Here is a 22,482-nt window from a genome sequence, read left to right as displayed (position 1 = left end):
CCCTAATTGCCATGTGAAATAGTCTAGAAGGCTCCTTGATTGGGTGTAGTTCTTTTAAATCACAAATTTTATTTTGACTCCATCTTCCCCAAAGGATAAGGCACTGATCCTTCCATAGGTGATCGCTTTAAAAAGCATATTTTTCTCACCTCCCCTTTTCTCTCTAGGCCTAGCCTCAATAGGTCACCTATGGCATCATTTGTCTCACATTCTAGCCATCAAAAGACTTTGATCTCTTGTCCACTATTGCGTTGGGGTTTCGTTTAGAGGCCCTCCAAATTTCACGAAATTCTGAATGTGGGATCTCGAGACATCAGAAGCCCTAGCTCAAGGATCGTTTCTTGCCCTAGGTTTCCCTTGGCTAGTGACCTCATTTGGATCATTTCATTCTATTCCAAGAAGATTCCTTCTTTGATCCCCTTCCTTCCCTAATTAGGTCAAGTACATCCTTGTTTGATCAACTCCATATACTTAGCAAAATTTCAGGTCCACTTGGCCCTTTATGGTCCCACATCTTGTTGACTTGAATTCCACAAAGATCATTTAGAATCCAAGCATCCATAAGGCCTTTTGAGGCTAGGGGTTTCCTTAACAAGGCATACTCTCAAACCCTATCCTCAAAATCCCTCTTAGCTCTTCTTAGAGAGCCAATCACCTTGCTTCTAAGGCAAGAAACCCATTTAATTGAGTCTCTCTTGCAAATAGGCTTAGGAATCACTTCCTTATCTTATCATTGACTATATATATTCTCATGATTCCTTGTATACCAGAACTCCTCCTATCAGCGAGAATCCATAAAGAGCAAGGAGCCTTAGTTGAGGTGACAGTGGGCTGTCACTCCATTGTTGCCCTTGACCTAGTATTTGCTCTATAGGATCCCCTCCTAGGAGCCCTGCTAGTTTGAGCGGTAAGAGGAACTACATAAGGAAGTCTCCCTTGTGGTGAAAGTCCACTAAAGAGCAGGAGGTAATGGTTGTGATGATAGTGGGCCACACCTCATAGTGTTGTCACTTGATCTAGCTCTTGCCTTGTGAGCTCCCCTCACAAGACCTACTATATTTTGAGGCAACAGGTACCCCGGCTGACAAGAGCAGTAATAGATCCATTGCAATGGCACTAATTCCTTATATATGAATACAATTATTCTTTGTATCTTTCACTTGTTTTATAAAATGCAACTCTCTTTATCTTCCCTACTTTTTTGGAGCCCCAGCCTTTTTGCATATTGGACTTTTTACTCTTTGAAGAGCAATGTGTTGGAATTTCTAAGTCTAACTGTTAGAAACCCTTCATGTACTTTCTAGTTTATTCCTTCCTACTTGTTCTGATTAATTAACAAGTTATTTACAAGTAAATACTAAAAATAAACACAAGTACATCTCAACACATTACAAATCATCAATTGAAGGAAACAGAAACAAGCACACAAATGACACCGATATTTTTGGACTAATGTCCCTAGAAAAACCCAATGCAGGAAAAACGATGCAGCTATATGAAGGTTTGATTTATTAAGCAGTTTCAGAATACAATTTGGGTGCCAAATTTGGCTCACCCAACAGAGAAAAATCTCGACAGTAGCACCTCTCAATCTAAGACAGATGTTCTGGCTAAAACCCCGGATAAACACTCCAGCAGCTCCTCAGCTCCAATCTGCCCCACGAAAAAACCCCAGTGTCAGCGTTTAGGGACTGCATCATCCTCTTCTGCCCTTTGCGTCAGCTTTCCCGGCAGTTCCAGATGTTCTCGACAGTTCCGGCTTCTGCCCTATGCGTCAGCTTTCCTGACAGATCTGGAAGTTCTCGACAGTTCCGGCTATTCTCGACAGTTCCGGCTTCTGCCCTCTGCGTCAACTTTCCCGACTGTTCTTGCAGTTCTGGTAGTTCCGACTTCTGCCCTCTGCGACAGCTTTCCCCACTGTTCCGGTAGATCCGGCTTCTGCCCTCTGTGTCAGCTTTCCTGGCTGTTCCTGTAGTTCCTAGAAATTCCCCCTTCTGCCCTCTGCGTCAGCTTTCCCGGTTGTTCCGGCAGTTCCGGCTTCTACCCTCTGCGTCAGCTTTCCCGGCTGCTGCGTTGATCCTCCCGGAACTATCTCTACCTCTCTGCTTCTGTATTCACTGCCCTTCAACTGCAACTCTGATCACTCTCTCAACTTTCTCAGCAAACCCAACCCCAGAAAGTCGAAATCTTGATCTCTTGGTGTATTCTCCAAGTGACTCTCAAGCCTCCTCTTATACTTTTCTTGTTGACAAATCAACAGCCGAGATTAAGTTCCTAATCAACGACTAAGATTAGATTTGGTTTGATCCATGACTTTTGGACCATTCTAAGTTCTAACACATTTTTATATTAATTCACATTAATATTTTATTTTCCCTAAGTTTAAACTTAAGGACTCCATTAAAATATTAATTATTTTAATATCTCCCAAACTGTTTAAAATTTGCCCAAACCCTTTCTAGGTATTCGAGATCTCATGTGCCTTAGCCTCTCCACCAAATTTCGTGGCTAGAGCACATCCGATGCTACCCCAAATCAACAGGTTGAATGGCTATTACAAAAAACATGAGTTTTGGAACGGGCTAATGGGGATCTAAAAAATGAACACAACTTATGCAGTCCAAAAGATTAAAATGTGTGTAAGAATCCTTGACTGTCTTAGAAATAGATGAGATTGGGATAACTTCCTAATGATGTGTTCAAAACTCTTGAATAAAACAATATAATGTCTGAAGACGGTTTCAAAATGGCATATATATAAGGGTAAGGTCATGTAGCATGAAATAGGAGTCCTGGATATGTAAATGATGGTTCGTTAATCAACTTTTAAAAAATCTTAACAAATTTTATTCAATACATAAAAAGGAAGTATCCAGTTACAAAGAGGTAAATCAAAAGTGGAGTTTTATCTTTTGAGTCTAGCTAGTTGGTTAAAATTAAATATTCACAGAAACTTAATCACATTTTATGTTAAGCAGCAATGTTTATGATATATTTGTAAATTTTCCTCATGCTATTAAAACATATTTCTAAACATCATTAATTATTAATAATTACCAAATAACTTAACAGGCTGCAATTTTTCTATGAAGAGACTCACCGGTAATGAAACAAATTGATCGGAAGGTAGATGACTACATATTGCTGCATAGCTGCAGATAAGATACATTATTCCTATTATTTACTTCTGAAGAAAATCAAAAGAAAGAAATCCTGAGTGTGTGAAATCATTTTTGACAATATAGTTACTAACACAATCAGCGCATCCTCCACTGTTGCTGCCAGCACTCCAACCATTCCCACTGTCCAGTTGAGAGGAAGTATTCTGTAAGAGGATATTGTAAGTTCAGCACGTTGCAAGTCCAAAAGAACTCCATCACAGTTTTTCAATTCAGCAATCCAGAAACGACCAATGTAATTGGATATCTCATATTTCAGAGTAATTTGTCTCCACTATAATACAATGATATTTACCCGTCGTGAGAGATGCGTCCAAACGTGGGCTTCAAACCGACTACACCACACAGTGCTGCTGGCATGCGCACTGATCCTAAATACATGAACTAACCAATTAGCCACGAAGATTCATTTCATGGTAAGACAATGGACTTTTCATCAAGAACCAACAACCATAAATGTATATGTTCAGACGAGTTATGTAGCTTCACCATATCGTCCTTGACGATGTGTAAAGATATTTATCATTAACATACTCTTAGATGAGACACTGCAAGACCAAACTTCATATCGATATAAAATGACATGTATAACTAAATTATTGGAAATATATTTCTCTTACTCCAATCCTAGAGTTCAACATTTTTAATGATTAACGATTATTTTCTAAACATAGTGGTTTCAATTTAAATGGCAATTGAAATGGATCTCTAAGTATTCACACGATTGCATCTATGCTCAGTTAAACATTATGAAAAAATGGAGAAATAATAGTTTTGTTAGAGACAACTATCATAATTTTAATTTTATCAAATATATTAACAATAAATTAAGTGAAAAAATTTAAAATTAAATTTAAAAATGATTTAAAGAAATTAATAAAAAAATAATCAAATCATGCAATCATTTAATCAACAAGTTTATATACATATTTAATCATGAACAATAACATTCAAATCATGCAATCATTTAATCAACGAGTTTATATACATATTTAATTATGAACAATAACATTCAAATTAATAATACATGTCAAATACACATCTCAAGTGTGTGTACTGAGCATGCGAAACATCAAAAAGTCCAGATGTTACTCTATATCTGACTCTGTTGAATATGGACTTTTTCTTTCCAACTATTTCTCTTCTAATTGGAGAAAACTATTAAAAAAATTGTGCAAAAAATATTAATTTGCCATTTCACTGCCTTCAACATTATGATTTGACGCATAAATGTTTCACTGGATTGAAATGATTCCTGCCATTAAAAAATCTACCAAAAACACAACTACCTTTGACTATCTTTAGCATCTTCTGTTAGTTTTTTTTCCAAGGAATACTTTTATATTATACGAAAAACAATATGTACAAGGATAGTATTCATACTAGTAGAGTGGAATGTACAATTATAGCATCATCTATATTGTTGCAGTTAAAGCAGCAATAAGCTCTGAGTGAACCAAAATAGTGATGCTTTTGGCATTTTTAATAAGCTCGAGAACATACCTTGTCCATCCACAACCTTTGAAATGCAGAAACAGTAATAGGAACATTCTTGAATAAAAAATTACAAAGCAGTTTCCACAAAGAGAACATAGCAGCAACTCTAATGAATTGCCACAAAGAATCATAATGCAATAGGATGAACGAATTGGGGAATAACATCAAGGAGAATTTTCAACATCTCTCTCCAAGCACAAGAATTGAAATTGACAAACATGTAATTCCTATCCTCACTAAGGTTTAATGAAAGAAGCAAGCTGAGGTCCATGAAGATCTTCGTCTCACCTCCAATCTAAGGATCGATGAGGCTAGCTTGAATTTCTGAACGATTTAATGGAAAATAACATCAAGAGAGATTTCATTACCAGCAATCTTTGGAAATAAACAATGTTCCACCGAGACAAAAGGGGCATGTATATAAGCAACACCAAAATTTAGAGAAATTTCAGGGAAACAGGCGATGTCAGGGTCACAAATTATTACAAATTTAATATTAAAAAAAAAAATCCCAACAATATGTCAATAACTAAATTAGTAAATAGTAAATATTAATAATTATGAAATGTACATCTAAATATGATCATCATTTTGTATTAGACTTTTATGAATTAGAATTATCATTTGACATTTCTGCAATCATTGATGTAAATCTAAAAGTAAATTACTAAATTGAATCCATCATTTGACATTATGCAATGTTCCATCTAGATTCATTATTTGGCAATGGGCATTAATATTATGCAAGGTACATCTATATTAAATTCATCATTTGACAATTGAAATTATGCAATGCACATCGAAAAGTAAATTCATCATATGACAATGACATTATGCTGAAGTTTAAAATAGCCATAGAATACTAAACTAAAAGTAAACATAGAAAGAAGTGAAACACAAAAATCATTTTTATTTTTATTTTTATTTTTAATTTGTAAATTTCTTATGTTTTTTATTGTTATTAGCGAAAAACTTTGGGGGGATGCCCTTGCGTCCTTCTTGCATCCCCCCCACAAGGGAGATGCGTTTCGTCACCAGAAAAAAGTCCCCCCAGAGTTTCCTTGAGTTTCCCCAAAAAAGGGGACATGGGGAAACATTTCCCCAGGAGTTTCCCCATCCCAGGAGCATGGGGGCACAAGGAAGCGCATCCCCCTGTTAAATTTTTGAGGCCCACATTGTTCTTTGCTTTAGATAATTGTATTTCATTATATTCACCCAATTGTATTTAAACATCATTGGCAATTATACAGAAAGAACAATGACATCGTCATAACAACAAAATATAAAAGAACATAAGAAGAAAAGCATGCACAAGAGACACTAAGATTTGGTCAGAGAAGAGGGGAAAACCCTGCAAAGGGGGAAAACCCTTCCAAATTCTTCTTCTATTAGATTGTCATTGAAAGTTCAACAGAGAGATACAAAGAACAAACATCTGCTCAAAAACCCTTGCAAGTCTGGTTCACAACTTCGTTTTTGAACAAGATTCATCAAGAACTCTCCATATAGTCATTATACCATCAGTGAGGAACTATGATGCCATACAACGGTGATGTCAAACATACCACTGTGTAACTGAAATACAACTGAGATACTGTGATGACTGTGCAAAGCAGCTATAGATATCATACTGTTGTGAGTACTATACTAAAACCATCAATATATACAATGTTGCTGGACAAAGGTCATTGTGCTAAGAACCACAACCAAAAGCTACAACCATATGACATTGCCAAGGGTCATATGCCACTGCTGAGAACCAACTGTGAATGAGAAAATCGATCCCTGTATAACTCAGAATGATATATAATGCAGAGGTGCCATCGATAAATGTAATAGAGATCCATACAAGTAATGTCAACAGGGATCCATACATATAATGCAACTGTGGAGCAATAGAGCGAACAACAACTCTACCATATCAAAGGTATCATAAAGCCGGCAGTAGAGATATCATAGTGCGAACAACAGAGGTGCCATGGGAATATGCCAAGCACAACAAAGAGTAGACATACCAATCTAGAGATGCTACGTAAACCAACACAGAGATGCCATATATCTAATATGAGCAACAATGCCAAGAATGTCTCAAACAATGCAAGATCAAACACATGCCAAATCCATATTAAATATAGTGAAGAAAATTGAGACCATGATCATAAGTGCGAAGTTATATATGCCGACCAGAAAACATAGGGAGAGACAAAGTCTTGTGACAAAGAGAGATGCGAAAATCTTGAGACAAAGATATATGCGAAGTCCTGTAACAGAGAAGTGCGAAGATATGATCCATAAAGAGAGACGAGACCCTGAGTTGAATCTTAACCCTTGCGAAATTACAGAGACAAAGATGGTTGAACTCATGTTGTACGAATTGCACTTTGAAATAAAATCAATCGGGAATTTATAGTTATTTGCTATTGGCGAAGGGTCACATCCCTTGGAGGAAGTCGACATGAGACCTTGAAGCCGACCTTGAAAATTTTGAACTTCATAAACACTTTTCCCTCCAAAGATTAAAGTCGACCTTTGAATATTGTTGGCGTGAGACACTTGTTAATTTTAATTCACATTTTCAAAATACAAATTTATGCCAATTTTAATTTTGAATTTCATCCTTGGAAATCAAGGGAAATTTTTCACAAAGTTTCCCACAATTTAACACTCCCTCTCGGCTAGGGAGGAATTTCCATTATAAGCCTCATGTCTTATCATAGTTGCATCATGACAAATCTCAAGGGTTGAAATTTCAGTCCAGTGGAAAATAGACAACTACATCATCGAAAAGGCCCATCTCATATCATCTTGTGAAAGAAGAGGAATCCATAACCAAGGATAGGGGAGATCAACCCTCCAAACCCTATTAGTCTCGAAGACATATCAAAGACATCCATCATATTTCATCATAACTCAATTATTAGTTGAAGAAGAAGAACCATCATAGGGGAACTCAACTTATCTATCATCATAGGGGAACATCTAGCGTCCACCCTATATCCAGTAATTAATATAGTATTTATTCTCGTCATTAGGGCATAACTCGTTTCGACTCATCTCCATTTGTTGAACAATCTTGAATCTAAAGAAGAAGAAGAATCTGACATCACAATGGGAGCCCAGCTCAACCAACAACAACATCAGAGAGCTTAGCTCAATCCAGAACAACATCAAGGAGCCCTACTCAACCTGAAACCACATCAGGGAGCCCAGCTCAACCCTCTATCCAATATGCGAGATCAACTTATCGCAAGGGCAAGGATCACACTATAAGGATTGAAATAGGGTGGGTCACAAGACCCTGACATGCTCATCAAGAATAACAGAGGCAAATCCTCATGTCCAGGGGTAAAACCCCTACTAGACTTGATCCTAGATCAAGTTGTTGAACATCATGCATCTTAGACATAGGGAGTACAACAGTATACGATGCATCCATCTGTACTGCTAGGGTCCCTATCCTCTTTTCCCAACTCATTGGCCAAATGAGAGGTACTTCCCATGAGTCTCGGACTACATGGGTAGGATGTATGTTGGGGCATCCACAAGAGAAGGTGAACCACTCATCTTGCTCATATGTGTTAAGTTATGGTATGTTCTATGCTTAGAGCAGTTTACTTATCTTTCTTATTATTATCCACAGATTAGCAATCACATGTACATTAAGTAAAGTGCAGATAGAACATTTAAACGATCAACAGAAAACAAGCCAAGACAAGAGACACAAGATGTGGCGGCTAGCCAGGGACAAACCCCAATATGGGGAAACCCTTTGATCAAATCTTCTTTTATCTTCAATAATTCAGCAGAGAGAAATAGTACAAAGATCTGATTTATATCAGCAACAACAAACCCTAGATCAAACTCGTCAAGTCTCCACCAGTGAGTCGTTCACCGTGCACCAGTCCAAGACTTCACCGTGCACCAGTCCAAGACTTCGTCGTGCACCAGTCCAAGACTTCGCCGTGCACCAGTCCAAGACTTCGCCGCGCACCAGTCCAAGACTTCGCCGCGCATCAGTCCAAGACTTCGCCGCGCACCAGTCCAAGACTTCACCGCGCATCAGTCCAAGACTTCGTCGTGCACCAGTCCAAGAAATCTACGTCCTTCTTTTCACACATGTGAGAGAGAGTGCCTTTCTGCGCAAGTCAGAGAAGAGACTCTTTTTCTGCGCAGGAGAGAGAGAGAGATATGATGAGAAGTGAGTGACCAAATGAGGAGGAGTCATCCTGTATTTATATCCAAACGTTGAAGGTGAATAGATGTGTCTGTTGGGCGTCTGAGCCTACATAAGTTGCTGGCCGACTTTGATAATTTGTCAATAATCAAAATAAATTCATATCTCCATAAATACTTATTGGAAACGAATGATCTTTAGATCAATCCTACACCTCTCGACGAGAGGAATCTAGGAAAAATATTATCAGCCGTGAATAAGGTGACACACATGGAGTTTGGCCCTAGTTGCCAATTTTAACACTCCCTCTCAAATAGGGAGAACTCCATCTGCAATTCGTCTAATCGTCACTACTATTCATCCATCAAAGACACTGCCTTATACAACTTGACCCTTGCTCTGCTTTGCTTTGTTATGTTCTGCTCTGCTCGAACTATGAAGAAGAAGTGATCGAGGATGTCTCATACCATCCTCCACTGACTCGAAGTCAGTCTAGAGTGTGTACCACTTTCACTGGTCCCAGACCAATCCTCTACTGACCCGAAGTTAGTTTCAGAGGGTGTACCGCTCTCACTGGTCCCAAACCAGTATCATTGATCCTAGATCAATGGAGATCATCCTAGCATAGGGAGTACGGTAGATACAACCAGTGTCACAGGGTTCATCGAACTTGAACCTTGAGGTTCGAACTTCGGCGAACCTCAAAAAAAATTTCAGGTTTGGGTTAAGTTCGATAAATTTTGGTTCATGTTCGATTTTTTGCGTGCCATATTTTACGTGTTAAGTTCGATAAATTTATGTGCATGTTCAATTTTTTGCTTGCCTTATTTTGCGTTGCAGGGTCTGTCATATTCCAACTTTGGAGTTCCAATCTCTCCGCATTACAAGGTTTGCCCGCCATATTTCAATTTTAGAGTTCCAATCCCTTTTCGTTTGGGTTGTACAGCATACAAATGACAGCGTGCGCATACATCTAGTATATCTTGTATGGGAGCCATCGTGAAAAATCTGACAGTTTCAGAAGCCATTGGGCGGTTCTCCCAGAAAACGTGGGTTGTTATAAGAGAGCCTTCAACGTATCGGCCTTCGATGATTTGTACATAAAAAAAATAAAAAATACCATTGAAGGAACTGCAATTGCTTAGAGACCCAACTTCAAACTTCGGTAGGTTATGCCCTCGCCAAGAGAGACACGATGGTAAATTAGTCAACAAACTTTTAACTTTTTCATTTTTGCCCCTTTTTAAAAAATTTGAATCACATTCATATAATTTTATAATTTGCTTTTAGATACATGTTAAAAAAATAATATATTCATAATAATGAATTATATACTAAATTTTATTTGAATATCTTTTCTCATTAAAATTGTATTATAAAAAATTTACTTTATTTATTTATTATTCTTTTACATATATTAAAAAATAATATATTAATATTATAATGAGATGCATATTAAGTTCAATTAAATTTTATGTTAAATATAATAATGTTTGTGTATATAAGGGATTACAAATTTAATATACAAATATTATATTGGATTATATTAAAAACATTATTTATATATATATATTCGAATTTAATGGCGAACCCCATTCGAATTTTATCAAAAAATTCGAATTTGAATCGAACTTAATCATCAAAATGATCAATATTTGCAAACTTCACTCTTCAAGGAGGCCTAAAGAAGCAACTTTACTACTAATGGATGCAACTACATGGCAACTTTAGACTTTTATACTTCGATATGCAAGATTTGATAGAGTTTCAAGGTAAAAGGCGCATAACCTACCCCTAGGAAAATTCCTTCTTCTTTCCAAGATTAATAGCATATGCAATGAACCAAGGTTACAAGTGTTTCATGAATTCACATTAATTTTAGGGCACAATCAAAATCAAAGCATGGTGTTCCATCCATTAGACATAAATTATCAAGTAATTCACATGAAAAGAGCACTTACATGACAAGAGAGTATATTCATCCATCATATTTGCAAAATGGAAGCTCCAAGAGAGATAGCAAACATATTCCACACATCAAAATGCATTTAATCATCCAAATCATTCCACAAATTGCAGGTCTAAAATGTTTAGAAAGATATATGCCAAATCCAAGTGATGATGAGAGATGAAATTGTTGAAGAATGTAACTAGTGTCAATCTTCATAATTATATTTGAGTTATGATGTAATATATTTGTCAAAAGAAAAAGAAAATTTTATTGTAAGACAAATTGACTTATTAAAGCAAGGGTTTCATGCTTGGGTCAATAATTTTTAGGTCAAAGCCTCCATTGTAAGCTTCTAGGGTTTATGTCAAGTGTCCTTGTCCATATCATAATGTAATAGACCTTTCTTGGGCTTTATCAATCAAGAAAGTTCTTTTTTACGTAAATAGGTCATTTAGGCCTCCTCCACCAAGTCAGCCTCAACCTGGACAAGTTGGCCTAATTAGGGAGGCAAAATCCACTATAAAAGGGCAGAAACTCGACTCATTTGGAGTACATTCTCAACAAGTTCGATCTGCAATAGGTGGAGGCAAAAAAAGGGTGTGAAGTCCAAGGAAGAGGAAGAAAAAACTAGAGAAGGAGAAGGAAGTCTTTGTCAAGCAAAAAGAAGTTGAATTCTCTCTCTCTACTCTAACACATGTGAAATTTTGAAGTTGTTGGGGAGGTCGAAGTTGTTGGGCTGCAATAAGGCCGAAATTCTGAAGCTTGGGACCGAAATTCTGGATTGTTGTTGGGCAAAAGCTATTTGAAAAGAAGAAACTACTGAAGTTTGTTGAATCATCTTGGAAGGTGGACTTGGCGGAGAAGGAAGGTATTTTGGTCAGGTATAAGGTCTTGGTCTATCTCAATTTGATTAGTGGAAGAGTTTGACTGGAGTTTCCCCTCGAGAGGGGTTTTAACCCTAGATGAGTGCCTACATCTGGTGTAGTTGATTTTCATGTTTTTTATTTGATGATTGCTATGATGAAACAAAGATAAAAGAAGAATATAAAGAGAAGATAATAAAACTATAAGGATATCACAAATAATCATCAATGTAAGAAAATCTTTATGCCTTTCTGATTTTGTAACATGGTATCAGAGATAAGGTAAAGAAGGAAGGAAAAGACAACATGAAGGTCAATTGAAAGAAGAGTTAAGGAGGAAGGAACTAAAGAAGGTCATTAAGGAAAGGATCATATAAGAAGAGAAGCCTACTATCTATAGATACTATGACAACCTCAATGAAGACAGAAAACAAGCTAGAAGTAACCTCCATCTACAAGGCATAGAAGAAGAGGATAGATCTTATTCTCGCTAAGCATAAAGTTTTGGATCTTGTTCAAGGAAAAGTTAAGAAACCTACAGATGATGCAGAAAAGGAGAAATTTAGGGAAACTGACATCTTGGCCATGAATCTAATAGTAGATGGAGTGAAGGACAATCTAATCGCATACATATACCACATAGATTCCGCTCATGAAATGTATGAAGTCCTCTCCAAGTTATTCACCATCAAGAACATTGGTCAAATAGCTAGCCTCAAGAATGAACTAAGGACAATAAAGATGACAAAAGATGATATTGTTTCATCATATTTTGTAAGAATCTCTAGAATAAGAGATGAACTCCAAGCTATAGATGAAGTTGTACCAGAAAAAGAACTCATGATTTTTGCTCTACTAGGTCTACCAAAATCTTGGAGTGCTTTTGCATAAGGAATTAGCAATTGGAAAGATACTCCAACCTTTGAACAAATGCGGAATGCATGCAGTCAAGAAGAAGCCCGCGTCTCATTATTAAATAACAAGGAGGATGAAGAAGACAACACTTTAAATGCCTACTCTACATGAAGTAGACAACACTTATAACACCTACAAAATGGGACATTACAAAAGTCAATGTCCTGAGAATCCAAGAAACAAGAAGAGAGAAAGAGAATATGCAAATGTTGCCAATGAAGCTCCACCTAAGAAAAACGAGTCTGAAGAATCCGAAGTCAAAGACTTGTTTGCTAAAGTCCCTTAGGGATATTATCCCTTGCATATCCTTCTACTTGAAAATTTTGCAATGTTTTCTTTTATGTTTAGATTTCTAGAGTTTATAGATCTAGTATATATTTTTAGAACTTTTGAATTATTTTTAGGTTGTAGGTATCCCTCAAAAGGATTGGATTAAGAGGGAGCCTTCACCATTTTACCAAAAGATAAGTATCTTGTTCCTTGTTTCCTCTTTTATATTTGGTTTCCTTGTCATATCGAGATTTTAAATGTATTGTATGCTAATAACCTTTTATTTATATTTTTCTTGATAAGAAAGCTTGCAGAATACACAAAGGTTATGGAGGAAAATTCAAAGGATAGAATTGAATCATGAAACAAGTTATGTTGCAAAGGAATCCCTTCAAGAACTGATGTCCTACAAGGTTTGTTAAAGGACAACTCAAGGTATGTCTTAGACTACAAGTTTTGTTACAAGGTTCTCTCCATATAGAAGGTATGATCATTCTATTTTGAAAATTACTTTATATTACTGGCATCTTTATGTCTAGGGTTTTGAATTATAAATATTCTTGTTAGGGTGATTAATAATTAGATTAAATGTACCCTTGTTATACTGTCATTTGATCATTTTTGTGAAACCCTAACCATTAGGGTTCACTATAAAACCCTAGCCTCATGTTGCTAAGGGTATGTCAATGTTAATAATGAAACCTTAGTCTACATAGGGGTTGTTGATAAAGTCTAGAAATCCTATTCTTTTGAAGTTTAGGGTTTTGATAATCTAGTGATGAAAAACCCTAGTTCCTTAGCATTTGTTGTTAGTGTCTAGGTTATATAGTGAAACCCTAGATCTTTATGGTTTGGTGAATTAGGGTTTAAGAACAAAACCCTTGTAATAACTAAAGTAAGATCCTAGGAACAAAACCCTAGGTGTATATTCGTCTATATGATCGAATGTCTAGGCTAGTGAAAATTGGTGTATATCTAACTTCGATGTATTGATGTTTGTATATTGGGTTTACCTAATAGATATTGATGTGAAATGTTAGTGCATCATAGATATGCATATGCGAGTATGCTAACTTAACTGTTGATACTCATGTTTTAGTTTGTGAAATCTAGGGTTTGTAACAAAACCCTAGTAGAGATTGTTATTCTAGGACATGATGATATTGTTTTCGATTATTGATATGATTTTCTCTAGGGTTTGCAACAAACCCTAATAGAGTTTGATATGTAATTCAAAAAGCATATTGTTGAAATCTTAAATGTATATGATTGGATTATTATTTGATTGAACCTAAGGCTTAGTGTCTCGAAGATGGAGTCTAGGGTTTATGACAAAACCCTAGCAAGCAACTTAAGTCAAGTATGTAAAAATATGTGCCCCTTGCTAATTATGAACGTAACTAGGTTTAGGTATTTGATGTATAACGTTTGAATGTTTTGATGCTTACATTATAATAACATGATTTTGATATAGTTAACTTCATGCTTCTGTATATTTGTATTTGGTTGTACTTGCTATTAAAGTTTTGTTAAGTTTTGTAGGTACAAGATCTTCAAGATGTTGAAGATGTTCATAATGATAAGCATGACGAAGAAAGCTACAAGAATGATAATAATCAAAGATGACCTTGATGCCATGAGAAAAAATGAAACCTTGAAAAGCTGAAGTTTCTCCGATGTTATAAAAGAAGGTAGTTGTTGATATCCCTAAGTTGAGAGGGAGCTTGGATAGAAGAAAAGGTATATAGCCCCAGTTAAGAGGGAGGGCATATTATGATAGTCATAATGAATACCTTGAAGAAAGAAGGAAACAGAAGATTGAAATCTAAGTTGCACTGAAATGGATACGAAAACGGATACAAGAACGGATACGGATACGGAGTTTGAAATGGATACGACAAATTTTCAAAAAAACAGGATACGCTACAGCAAGAAAACAGCATGTATATATATTGCCATTCATCTTCTACAATCTAGAATCTATATCTAAAAATACATAATCATCATCATGAATTCAACATAAACAAATCATCATCATCAATTCAGCATAAACATTGTCATCATCATTAGTGATTATTATAACATTCAACATATTATCATCATCATTAGTAATGTAGTCAGAAATGTTAGAGCCTTTGTGCTTTCGGGTCCAACTCCTTCAAAGAACATGTCATGAATGGCAGATGATATCTATCTTCCTTGCATGGCAATTAAAAGGTCCATGGGATCATTGGGATATTCCATCACGACCTATTTGAACATTTCAATCTTCTCAACATCAACTTGGTCTCTTGACTATATACAGGCAAAAGATTGACTAGAGAAGATTTGTTATATTGGAGGGATTTATGAAATCATGAGCAAAATCAATGACAATTAACAAAGCCTTAACCAAACTGAAAATTAATCGCTCAAATAAACTCTTTACGAAGACATTCATCAAACCCTTTTGTTTGCGTTTTTTAACATCTATCTTTTTCTTAGTAAGAATCCTTGATAAATATATGGAGTGTCATTGTTTCTAAAGATTTAGAAGAGATGTTATGAGACTGTGTTTATAGTGAGTTTATTTGTAAAACTGATTTCTTCATTTTTATTATTTATTTATGGCTATACAAATTTTCACGCTTTAACATTTTAAGGGTGGATTTCGATCACGATTTCTGTGGAAACGGATCCAAAAAAATTTAAATCCCTTGGAACCGTATCCAATTCCAAATCTAAAGTTTCTGATTTTTTGAAACGGCACAAAAACGTTTTTACAATGTTTCGAACAAGAATCGTAACCGTTTCTATATCAGAAACGGGGATCCGCATTTCCAGTAAATCCTTCAGGCGTTTCTAGTAACTTAGATTGAAAGTACTACAGATAAATGTTCATGAAATCATGAAGTTGAAAAAGACTTGAGAAGTACTGAGGTTTTCTTTGGTGCTACTAAAGAAATGAATGAAGAAAACTTCTAACAAGTTGTATTTGAATCAGGATGATTGAGGACCCTGAAGGTTTGTGTTTACTTGTATATATCTTTAAAGGTTGATTACTAATTGGGGTTGTATATGTTTTTTCTCACCATGGGAATAAAAATCCCATCTAGGCCCTAGATCAACTACCAAGTGTGTGGTGCAAGTGTGTAGCCCGCAGGGCAAGGAAGTCTAGGTGCATCATCATCATCGAACAAGTGGGACAAAAGCAAGCAATGAGTGGTTTTGAGGATCCCATGGTGTGGCTATCTTCCCTCTGCTATAATGGAGGCCCATCACTCTCAATGCTCACCCTTTAAATGCCATTGAGAACTTCTAGAGGGGTTGGGCCCCATATAGGGAGACCAAACCCCAAGATGAAGATCCACCTGCAATCCTCTATAAGATCCAATCCGTCTCCTCACCTTCTAGTACAACAATTCATTAATGTAATTGAGCAAATGAGCTTACAAATCATGAAACCAAGTGGGCACTTTATAGTGGCATGCCCTTCCATAATGGACTTTAGAATGTACAGGTGTCCCCAAGTTCAAGGAGGTTAATCAAGGACCTTATTAGGTGGTTTCAACCTCTAAGGGAGTGACAAATCCATGGTACATTTGTCAAATGGCAGGTGCCATGTGAAATAATAGTGGGATGGAGTGGGTTAGCAAGGGAAGGCTCCAGGCCACATGCCATGTTACAAGGATAGCTATAATGAGGGAGGCCCACACGTGGGTGTATAGATGTAGGAGGGAGTAATTGTCATACATGAGTTACCCTGAACTTTTTTTTTCCACCCTTCTCCATATTCCTTTTGTGTTTATTAATTTTTCTTTACAACTGCTCGAGGCTCCAGGGAATGAGAGAATGATGTGAATGATATAGTAATGAATATCCCCTTAAGGTGGGTATCTCATCGCCCACCAGGGGCTGGGACAATCATGGGTTCTTTAATGATGCAGGGGGCTCATATAGGGGCCCTAGGAACCAAGGTGATGGCCATAATTGGGGTAGAGCTCATGCTTGGCTTTTGCCCACATGCTAATTTTTTTATGTCCCGACCATATTTTGCATTTTATGGTATATTTCCAATTATAAGTGGCCAAATTATGCTTTTAAATTTATTTTTAGCTGCATCAACCTCCGAGGCATCGTTCCAGGCCCGACCCAAAGTGTGGACAAGGGGAGGGGGAGGCTAACTCCTTGTAGACCCGATGGACAAATTTCGACCCGGATGGGAAATATGTGAAAAGGCGTTGTAATGAGCAGAGGGGAATGATGTATGTGATGTCGGGAAGCAGGGGTTCCCATGTAGTGACACTCCTAAAGCTAGTAGCCAATAGAGGATATCCCACGGGACTAGGATACAAGGTTAACCACCAAGTTGGACAAGGGGACAAGAGCATAGACGAAGCCCATTCTTTCTGCCTAATCCCCCCACTAATCCATGCCCAAAAGTGTCCATGATAAGTAAGAAAAAACACCCAACTACATAATGAAAGCCATACCTTTGGGGTTGGAAGGTCCACCTTAAAACATATGATCATGACCGATGGGTAAGGGTGCATAACGTTTGGCTTATGTGTCACCCACTAATGGTGGGAAATAGGCCCCACTGTCTACTAGCATCAAAACACGTTGTCCTTGTACTGTGCCCTTGATATGTAGCGTCAAATACTTTGGAACTCCCCAAAGTGAAGCAATAACCCCTCCAGTAGGCAGAAGCAGTCTTCCTCCCTATGGTGGTGGTGGCGGTCCACCTACTATGGACTGGGGTCATCCATCTCTTGTGTCAAACTCCTACTCAACCTCATCATTGGGCTCGTTATCTGAATACACCTTGGGGTAATGGGCCTTGCCCTTGGTGCACTTGTGTCCCGGTGGCCACGATACGTGAAACACAACTTCCTCCTTTGGAGGTCCCTCCTAGTCTCATCATCAAGTTGTCCACACCCAAACTCTCAATGTATCTGTCTAGTGTCTCTGGCCCCTTGGGATGTAGTGTGTCTAGCTAGTATAGGGACCTTGGTCTTGCACAAGGCATGAATCATGTCTCTGGCCCTAGAGATGGTATCTAGTAATGTTGCGGGCCTATAGGCCCTCATCCATCCACGTAAGGGATAATCTAGCCCCTCAATAAACAACATTATCAACCGGATCTTCGAAATGTATATAACCATCACGGCCAGTCGCTGAAACTCTGATATGTAGGCCGCAGGGCTACCGGTTTGTCTCAGATGTGCCAACTCCCTGAAGTGCAACTCTGGGTCCTTCCTGTCAAACCTCTCAATCAATCTCCTAGTGAACTCGATATAGAAAGTGATATGTATGTGTCCAAGAATGATCAAGCCATTGTACCACCACTCACATGCATCTCCCTCCAAATGTAGGGTGGAAAATCAAATAGCATCAGTGTCTCTCATGGGATTCAAATGGAGGTAAGTGTCCAACTTCTGGACCCACGCTCTAGCTGAGCTTTTGTCTGACCCATCAAAGTATGGAAGTGTGACCTATCCCTCCACCTGTATATCTCTTGGTTCGACTAACCCCCTCTAGAAGATGTTCCAGCCATGGTCTTATGTCTCTCCTTGAGGTGTATAAACTCCCCAGAAGACATGACGCATTGAATCCTAGTGTCTAGGCTTCATACTCATCAATCCCCATCTCCAAAGAATGCACCAAATCTGCAACAGGATCTGGTTCCCTCTCTCTCTTTGGCTCATCAATAAAGTGTGGCATAGTGGGACGACTACCCTGGCCACACATGTGTGAAAATTTCGGTGCTATGAAATTATTTTGCAACTCAGACAATTTCGCTACATAATTTTATTGCAGCAACTAGAAATTATTTTTCTAATTGTTAATTAATTTAACAATTTATCTGCTACGACAAATATCAAATAATTCACACTACGACCTTCACAAATAAAACTATGGAAAATAATAGCGCTAGTGTTAAGTTAAGGTATGTTCTATGCTTAGAGCAGTTTCTTCTTTTTATTATTATTCCATAGATTAGCAATCACATGTATAGTAAGTAAACTACAGATAGAACATTATACAATTGACAGAAAACAAGACAAGACACGAGAAATTAGATGTGGCGGCTACCCAGGGACAAACCCCAATATGGGGAAACCCTTTGATCAAATCTTCTTTTATCTTCAGTAATTCAGCAGAGAGAAATAGTACAAAAATCTGATTTATATCAGCAACAGCAAACCCTAGATCAGCGGCATCAGCATCACCGACATCACTGGCATTAGTATCATCATCATCACCGACATCATCGGCATCACCGGCATCAGCATCATCAGTATCACCGGCATCAGCATCATCGGCATTACCGGTTGTTGAAAATGCAACAAGATGATAGAGCTTAGTGAAAAGAAGTCACCTTCACTAAGTGGGCCCGCAGGCTATTTTTGGCGCAAAGTCTATTTTTAGACTATGTCTATTTTTAGACTATGTCTATTTTTAGACATATGGATCATGGTCTATGAGTTGCAGGATGCTATTTATGGATGATTGGTCATGTTGGTAAATATAGATGGACCTCTATTTTTAGACATATGGGTGGAGTCTATTTTTAGACTGCCAGTCAAAAAAATAGAACAGTCGAATATTATTAGCTCTTAATAATATTTGGACTATAAACATTATCTTATCCTCTTGCAGCACTTCAGTTCGAGCTACGGATGTGGCACATGCAACTGCTAGAAGGAAATACGTTTTTCCTATGGGTTAGTTGAGCTATTGCATGATGGACTTCAGTTAGAACTCAAGTGATTGAGTTTGGTGGAGTTGATTGAGGCGTTGATGGAGTTGTGTTCAGTTTGACTTAGTTGAACTAGTTGTATTTAGTCTAACTGCCAAATACACTAGTGATGAGTGATGTGAATTAATTATTAATTAATTCACTAATTAGTAACTCATAAATCAACTAAAGAATACATCAGTTAACTCAGTGCATGGACAGTTCAGTGGAGACAAGTGTTAGAGGGGTGAAAGGGTGATACTACTATCAGTTGTGACTATAGCTGTGCATGAGATTTGCACAATCATTGATTGAGATTGCCAATGAGGATTGCGCAGTACAAGCTAAGGGAATTCGAACTTGGCTCTGATCTATTCTCAACTTGGATTGCGCAGTAGAGGCAGGCAAACAGTGGAGGACATTTGAACCCGTGACTTGTTCAGATCTGAGCTAGTTTGTGTGTAGCATGTGGAGATAGTATTGAGTACTTGTGAGGAGTATTGTACTATGTATTGTTACATGTTCTCTATCATTATAATATACAGATAGTTGGGGGTTTTCAGCTGTATGCTTTCCCCATTACACACTGTGTTGATATGTGTGATTGATGTTTCAATGTGCGCATGCGATTGTTTTTTTAATTCCGCAAATTGATGATCAATGGTAGAGGAGGTTATGTATTATGCATGCATTCCGCAAATAGTGTATAATCAGGATAATCTCTGTGAATAAGTGTTATATTATTCAAAATTTCTACATGGTATAGAGCGAAGTTGATCATCAGATCTATTATTCAGAAAGTGATTACATTTTATTTCTTCAGGCAGAGTCTGTAATCGAGCCAGGTAGCCTCTGGATTCATCCTCCTTTTGGAAGGTGAGATATCCGGTAAATGCCCATACAGTCAATCTCTGTACGAGAAATACTTTGTTCTCACGAATTTTAGATCAGAAGCAGTTGAGTTTTGAGCTGGTGGAATTCGAATTTGTAGCAGTGTTTTCTTGGTGTCGAAGTTGAAATGTCTTTCAACAGATTGCGATTGGAGTATGCCATTGAAGGCAGCTCGAATTATATTGCATGGAAAGACAGGATGGAGGCGGTGTTAGATGACAATGGGTTGAAGGAGTTCATAGATGCTGAGGTCCCAAAGCCTACTGATGCTGCTCAAATTGAGGCTTGGCAAAAGAAGACAGCGAAGTGTCGAAGGATTCTGTTGGAGGGCGTGAAGGATCACATTGTATCTAGCCTGCATGGAAAGGCTTCTCCATACATGATGTGGAAAGCGTTGACAGATTTATTTCAAAGCAAGAGCGACCGGAGGAAGTTGGCGCTCAAGGATAAACTCAGAAACATTAAGTGTGAAAAAGGAGACAATATGCCCAAGTATCTCACGAATTCCACCCAATGCCGGGATGAGCTGGGAAGTGTGGGGGTGACTGTCGATGATGAGGACTTGGTGAGCTTGGCTCTCCTTGGTCTTCCGAAGAGTTGGCATTCCTATCAAGACTCTGTCAATGGTCGGGAGAAATTGCCAGGATGGGAAAGACTTTGGTTTGATCTTGTGCAAGAAGAGATCAGGCGGAATACCAGGGACAGATCTTCATCAAAGGCATCTGATGAAGAAAATTGCGCTTTGGTTGCCAAAGCAAAGAAGGGGAAGAACAAGAAAGCTTCTCATTCCGATGCGAAAGGCAAGACGCAGGACATGTCCAAAGTGAAGTTCTTTCACTGTCACCAGCACGGACATTATGCCACAAATTGTCCGCAGAAGAAGAAAAATAAGCAAGCTTGGGGGATTTTCGCAGTGCATTATATTAGATATCATTTTTGGGATTCAACTGCGTTAAGTAAGTCATTCAAAGTATGACCATTTCCATGAGAGGTAGTCGTAAAGTGACTAATTTCTCATGATTTTTGAATAGTTCACTTAGCACTCATTGCATCGGGTGATGCTCACAGGGGTGAAGAAGTGGGATTGAAACTAGTGAAATGTGGAGAACGAATCACATAGCATCAATCATCACTTCCGGGGCTTGCACCCGGTAACCAGGACTTCCCAGGAGGTCACCCATCCCAGAACTCCTCTGGCTCAAGCGCGCTTAACTGTGGAGTTTTTCCCACAATCAAGCCCACTTAGCTTGCTACCCCATTTGCAAAACCTTAGCAAGTATTGTGCCTCATGAACCATTCAGGTAGAGATCCCTTGACTCTTTTTGAATTTAAGTATGGGGGATTTTCGCAGTGCATTATATTAGATATCATTTTTGGGATTCAACTGCGTTAAGTAAGTCATTCAAAGTATGACCATTTCCATGAGAGGTAGTCGTAAAGTGACTAATTTCTCATGATTTTTGAATAGTTCACTTAGCACTCATTGCATCGGGTGATGCTCACAGGGGTGAAGAAGTGGGATTGAAACTAGTGAAATGTGGAGAACGAATCACATAGCATCAATCATCACTTCCGGGGCTTGCACCCGGTAACCAGGACTTCCCAGGAGGTCACCCATCCCAGAACTCCTCTGGCTCAAGCGCGCTTAACTGTGGAGTTTTTCCCACAATCAAGCCCACTTAGCTTGCTACCCCATTTGCAAAACCTTAGCAAGTATTGTGCCTCATGAACCATTCAGGTAGAGATCCCTTGACTCTTTTTGAATTTAAGTATGGGGGATTTTCGCAGTGCATTATATTAGATATCATTTTTGGGATTCAACTGCGTTAAGTAAGTCATTCAAAGTATGACCATTTCCATGAGAGGTAGTCGTAAAGTGACTAATTTCTCATGATTTTTGAATAGTTCACTTAGCACTCATTGCATCGGGTGATGCTCACAGGGGTGAAGAAGTGGGATTGAAACTAGTGAAATGTGGAGAACGAATCACATAGCATCAATCATCACTTCCGGGGCTTGCA

General features: G+C 38.0%; 1 protein-coding gene across 1 annotated transcript in view; it reads right to left on the bottom strand.

Moving 5' to 3' along the window:
* The window catches only part of LOC149221889 (fatty acid amide hydrolase-like), a 290,500-nt gene that overhangs the window by 161,273 nt on the left and 106,745 nt on the right, over positions 1 to 22,482 (bottom strand). The window contains exons 9-11 of the mRNA XM_089385269.1: positions 3,475 to 3,550; positions 3,254 to 3,325; positions 3,101 to 3,152 (exon numbers count right to left, since the gene is read on the bottom strand). Of these exons, the coding sequence (XP_089241395.1) occupies positions 3,101 to 3,152; positions 3,254 to 3,325; positions 3,475 to 3,550 (200 nt within the window). The remainder of the gene's footprint in view (positions 1 to 3,100; positions 3,153 to 3,253; positions 3,326 to 3,474; positions 3,551 to 22,482) is intronic.

Source organism: Pinus tabuliformis, chromosome Q, assembly GCF_031772625.1.
Source record: "Pinus tabuliformis cultivar Carrire ecotype Pingquan chromosome Q, CPIR1, whole genome shotgun sequence".
NCBI lineage: Eukaryota > Viridiplantae > Streptophyta > Pinopsida > Pinales > Pinaceae > Pinus > Pinus tabuliformis.
Note: the sequence above shows the minus strand (reverse complement) of the source record. Positions and strands in the feature narration are given on the sequence as shown.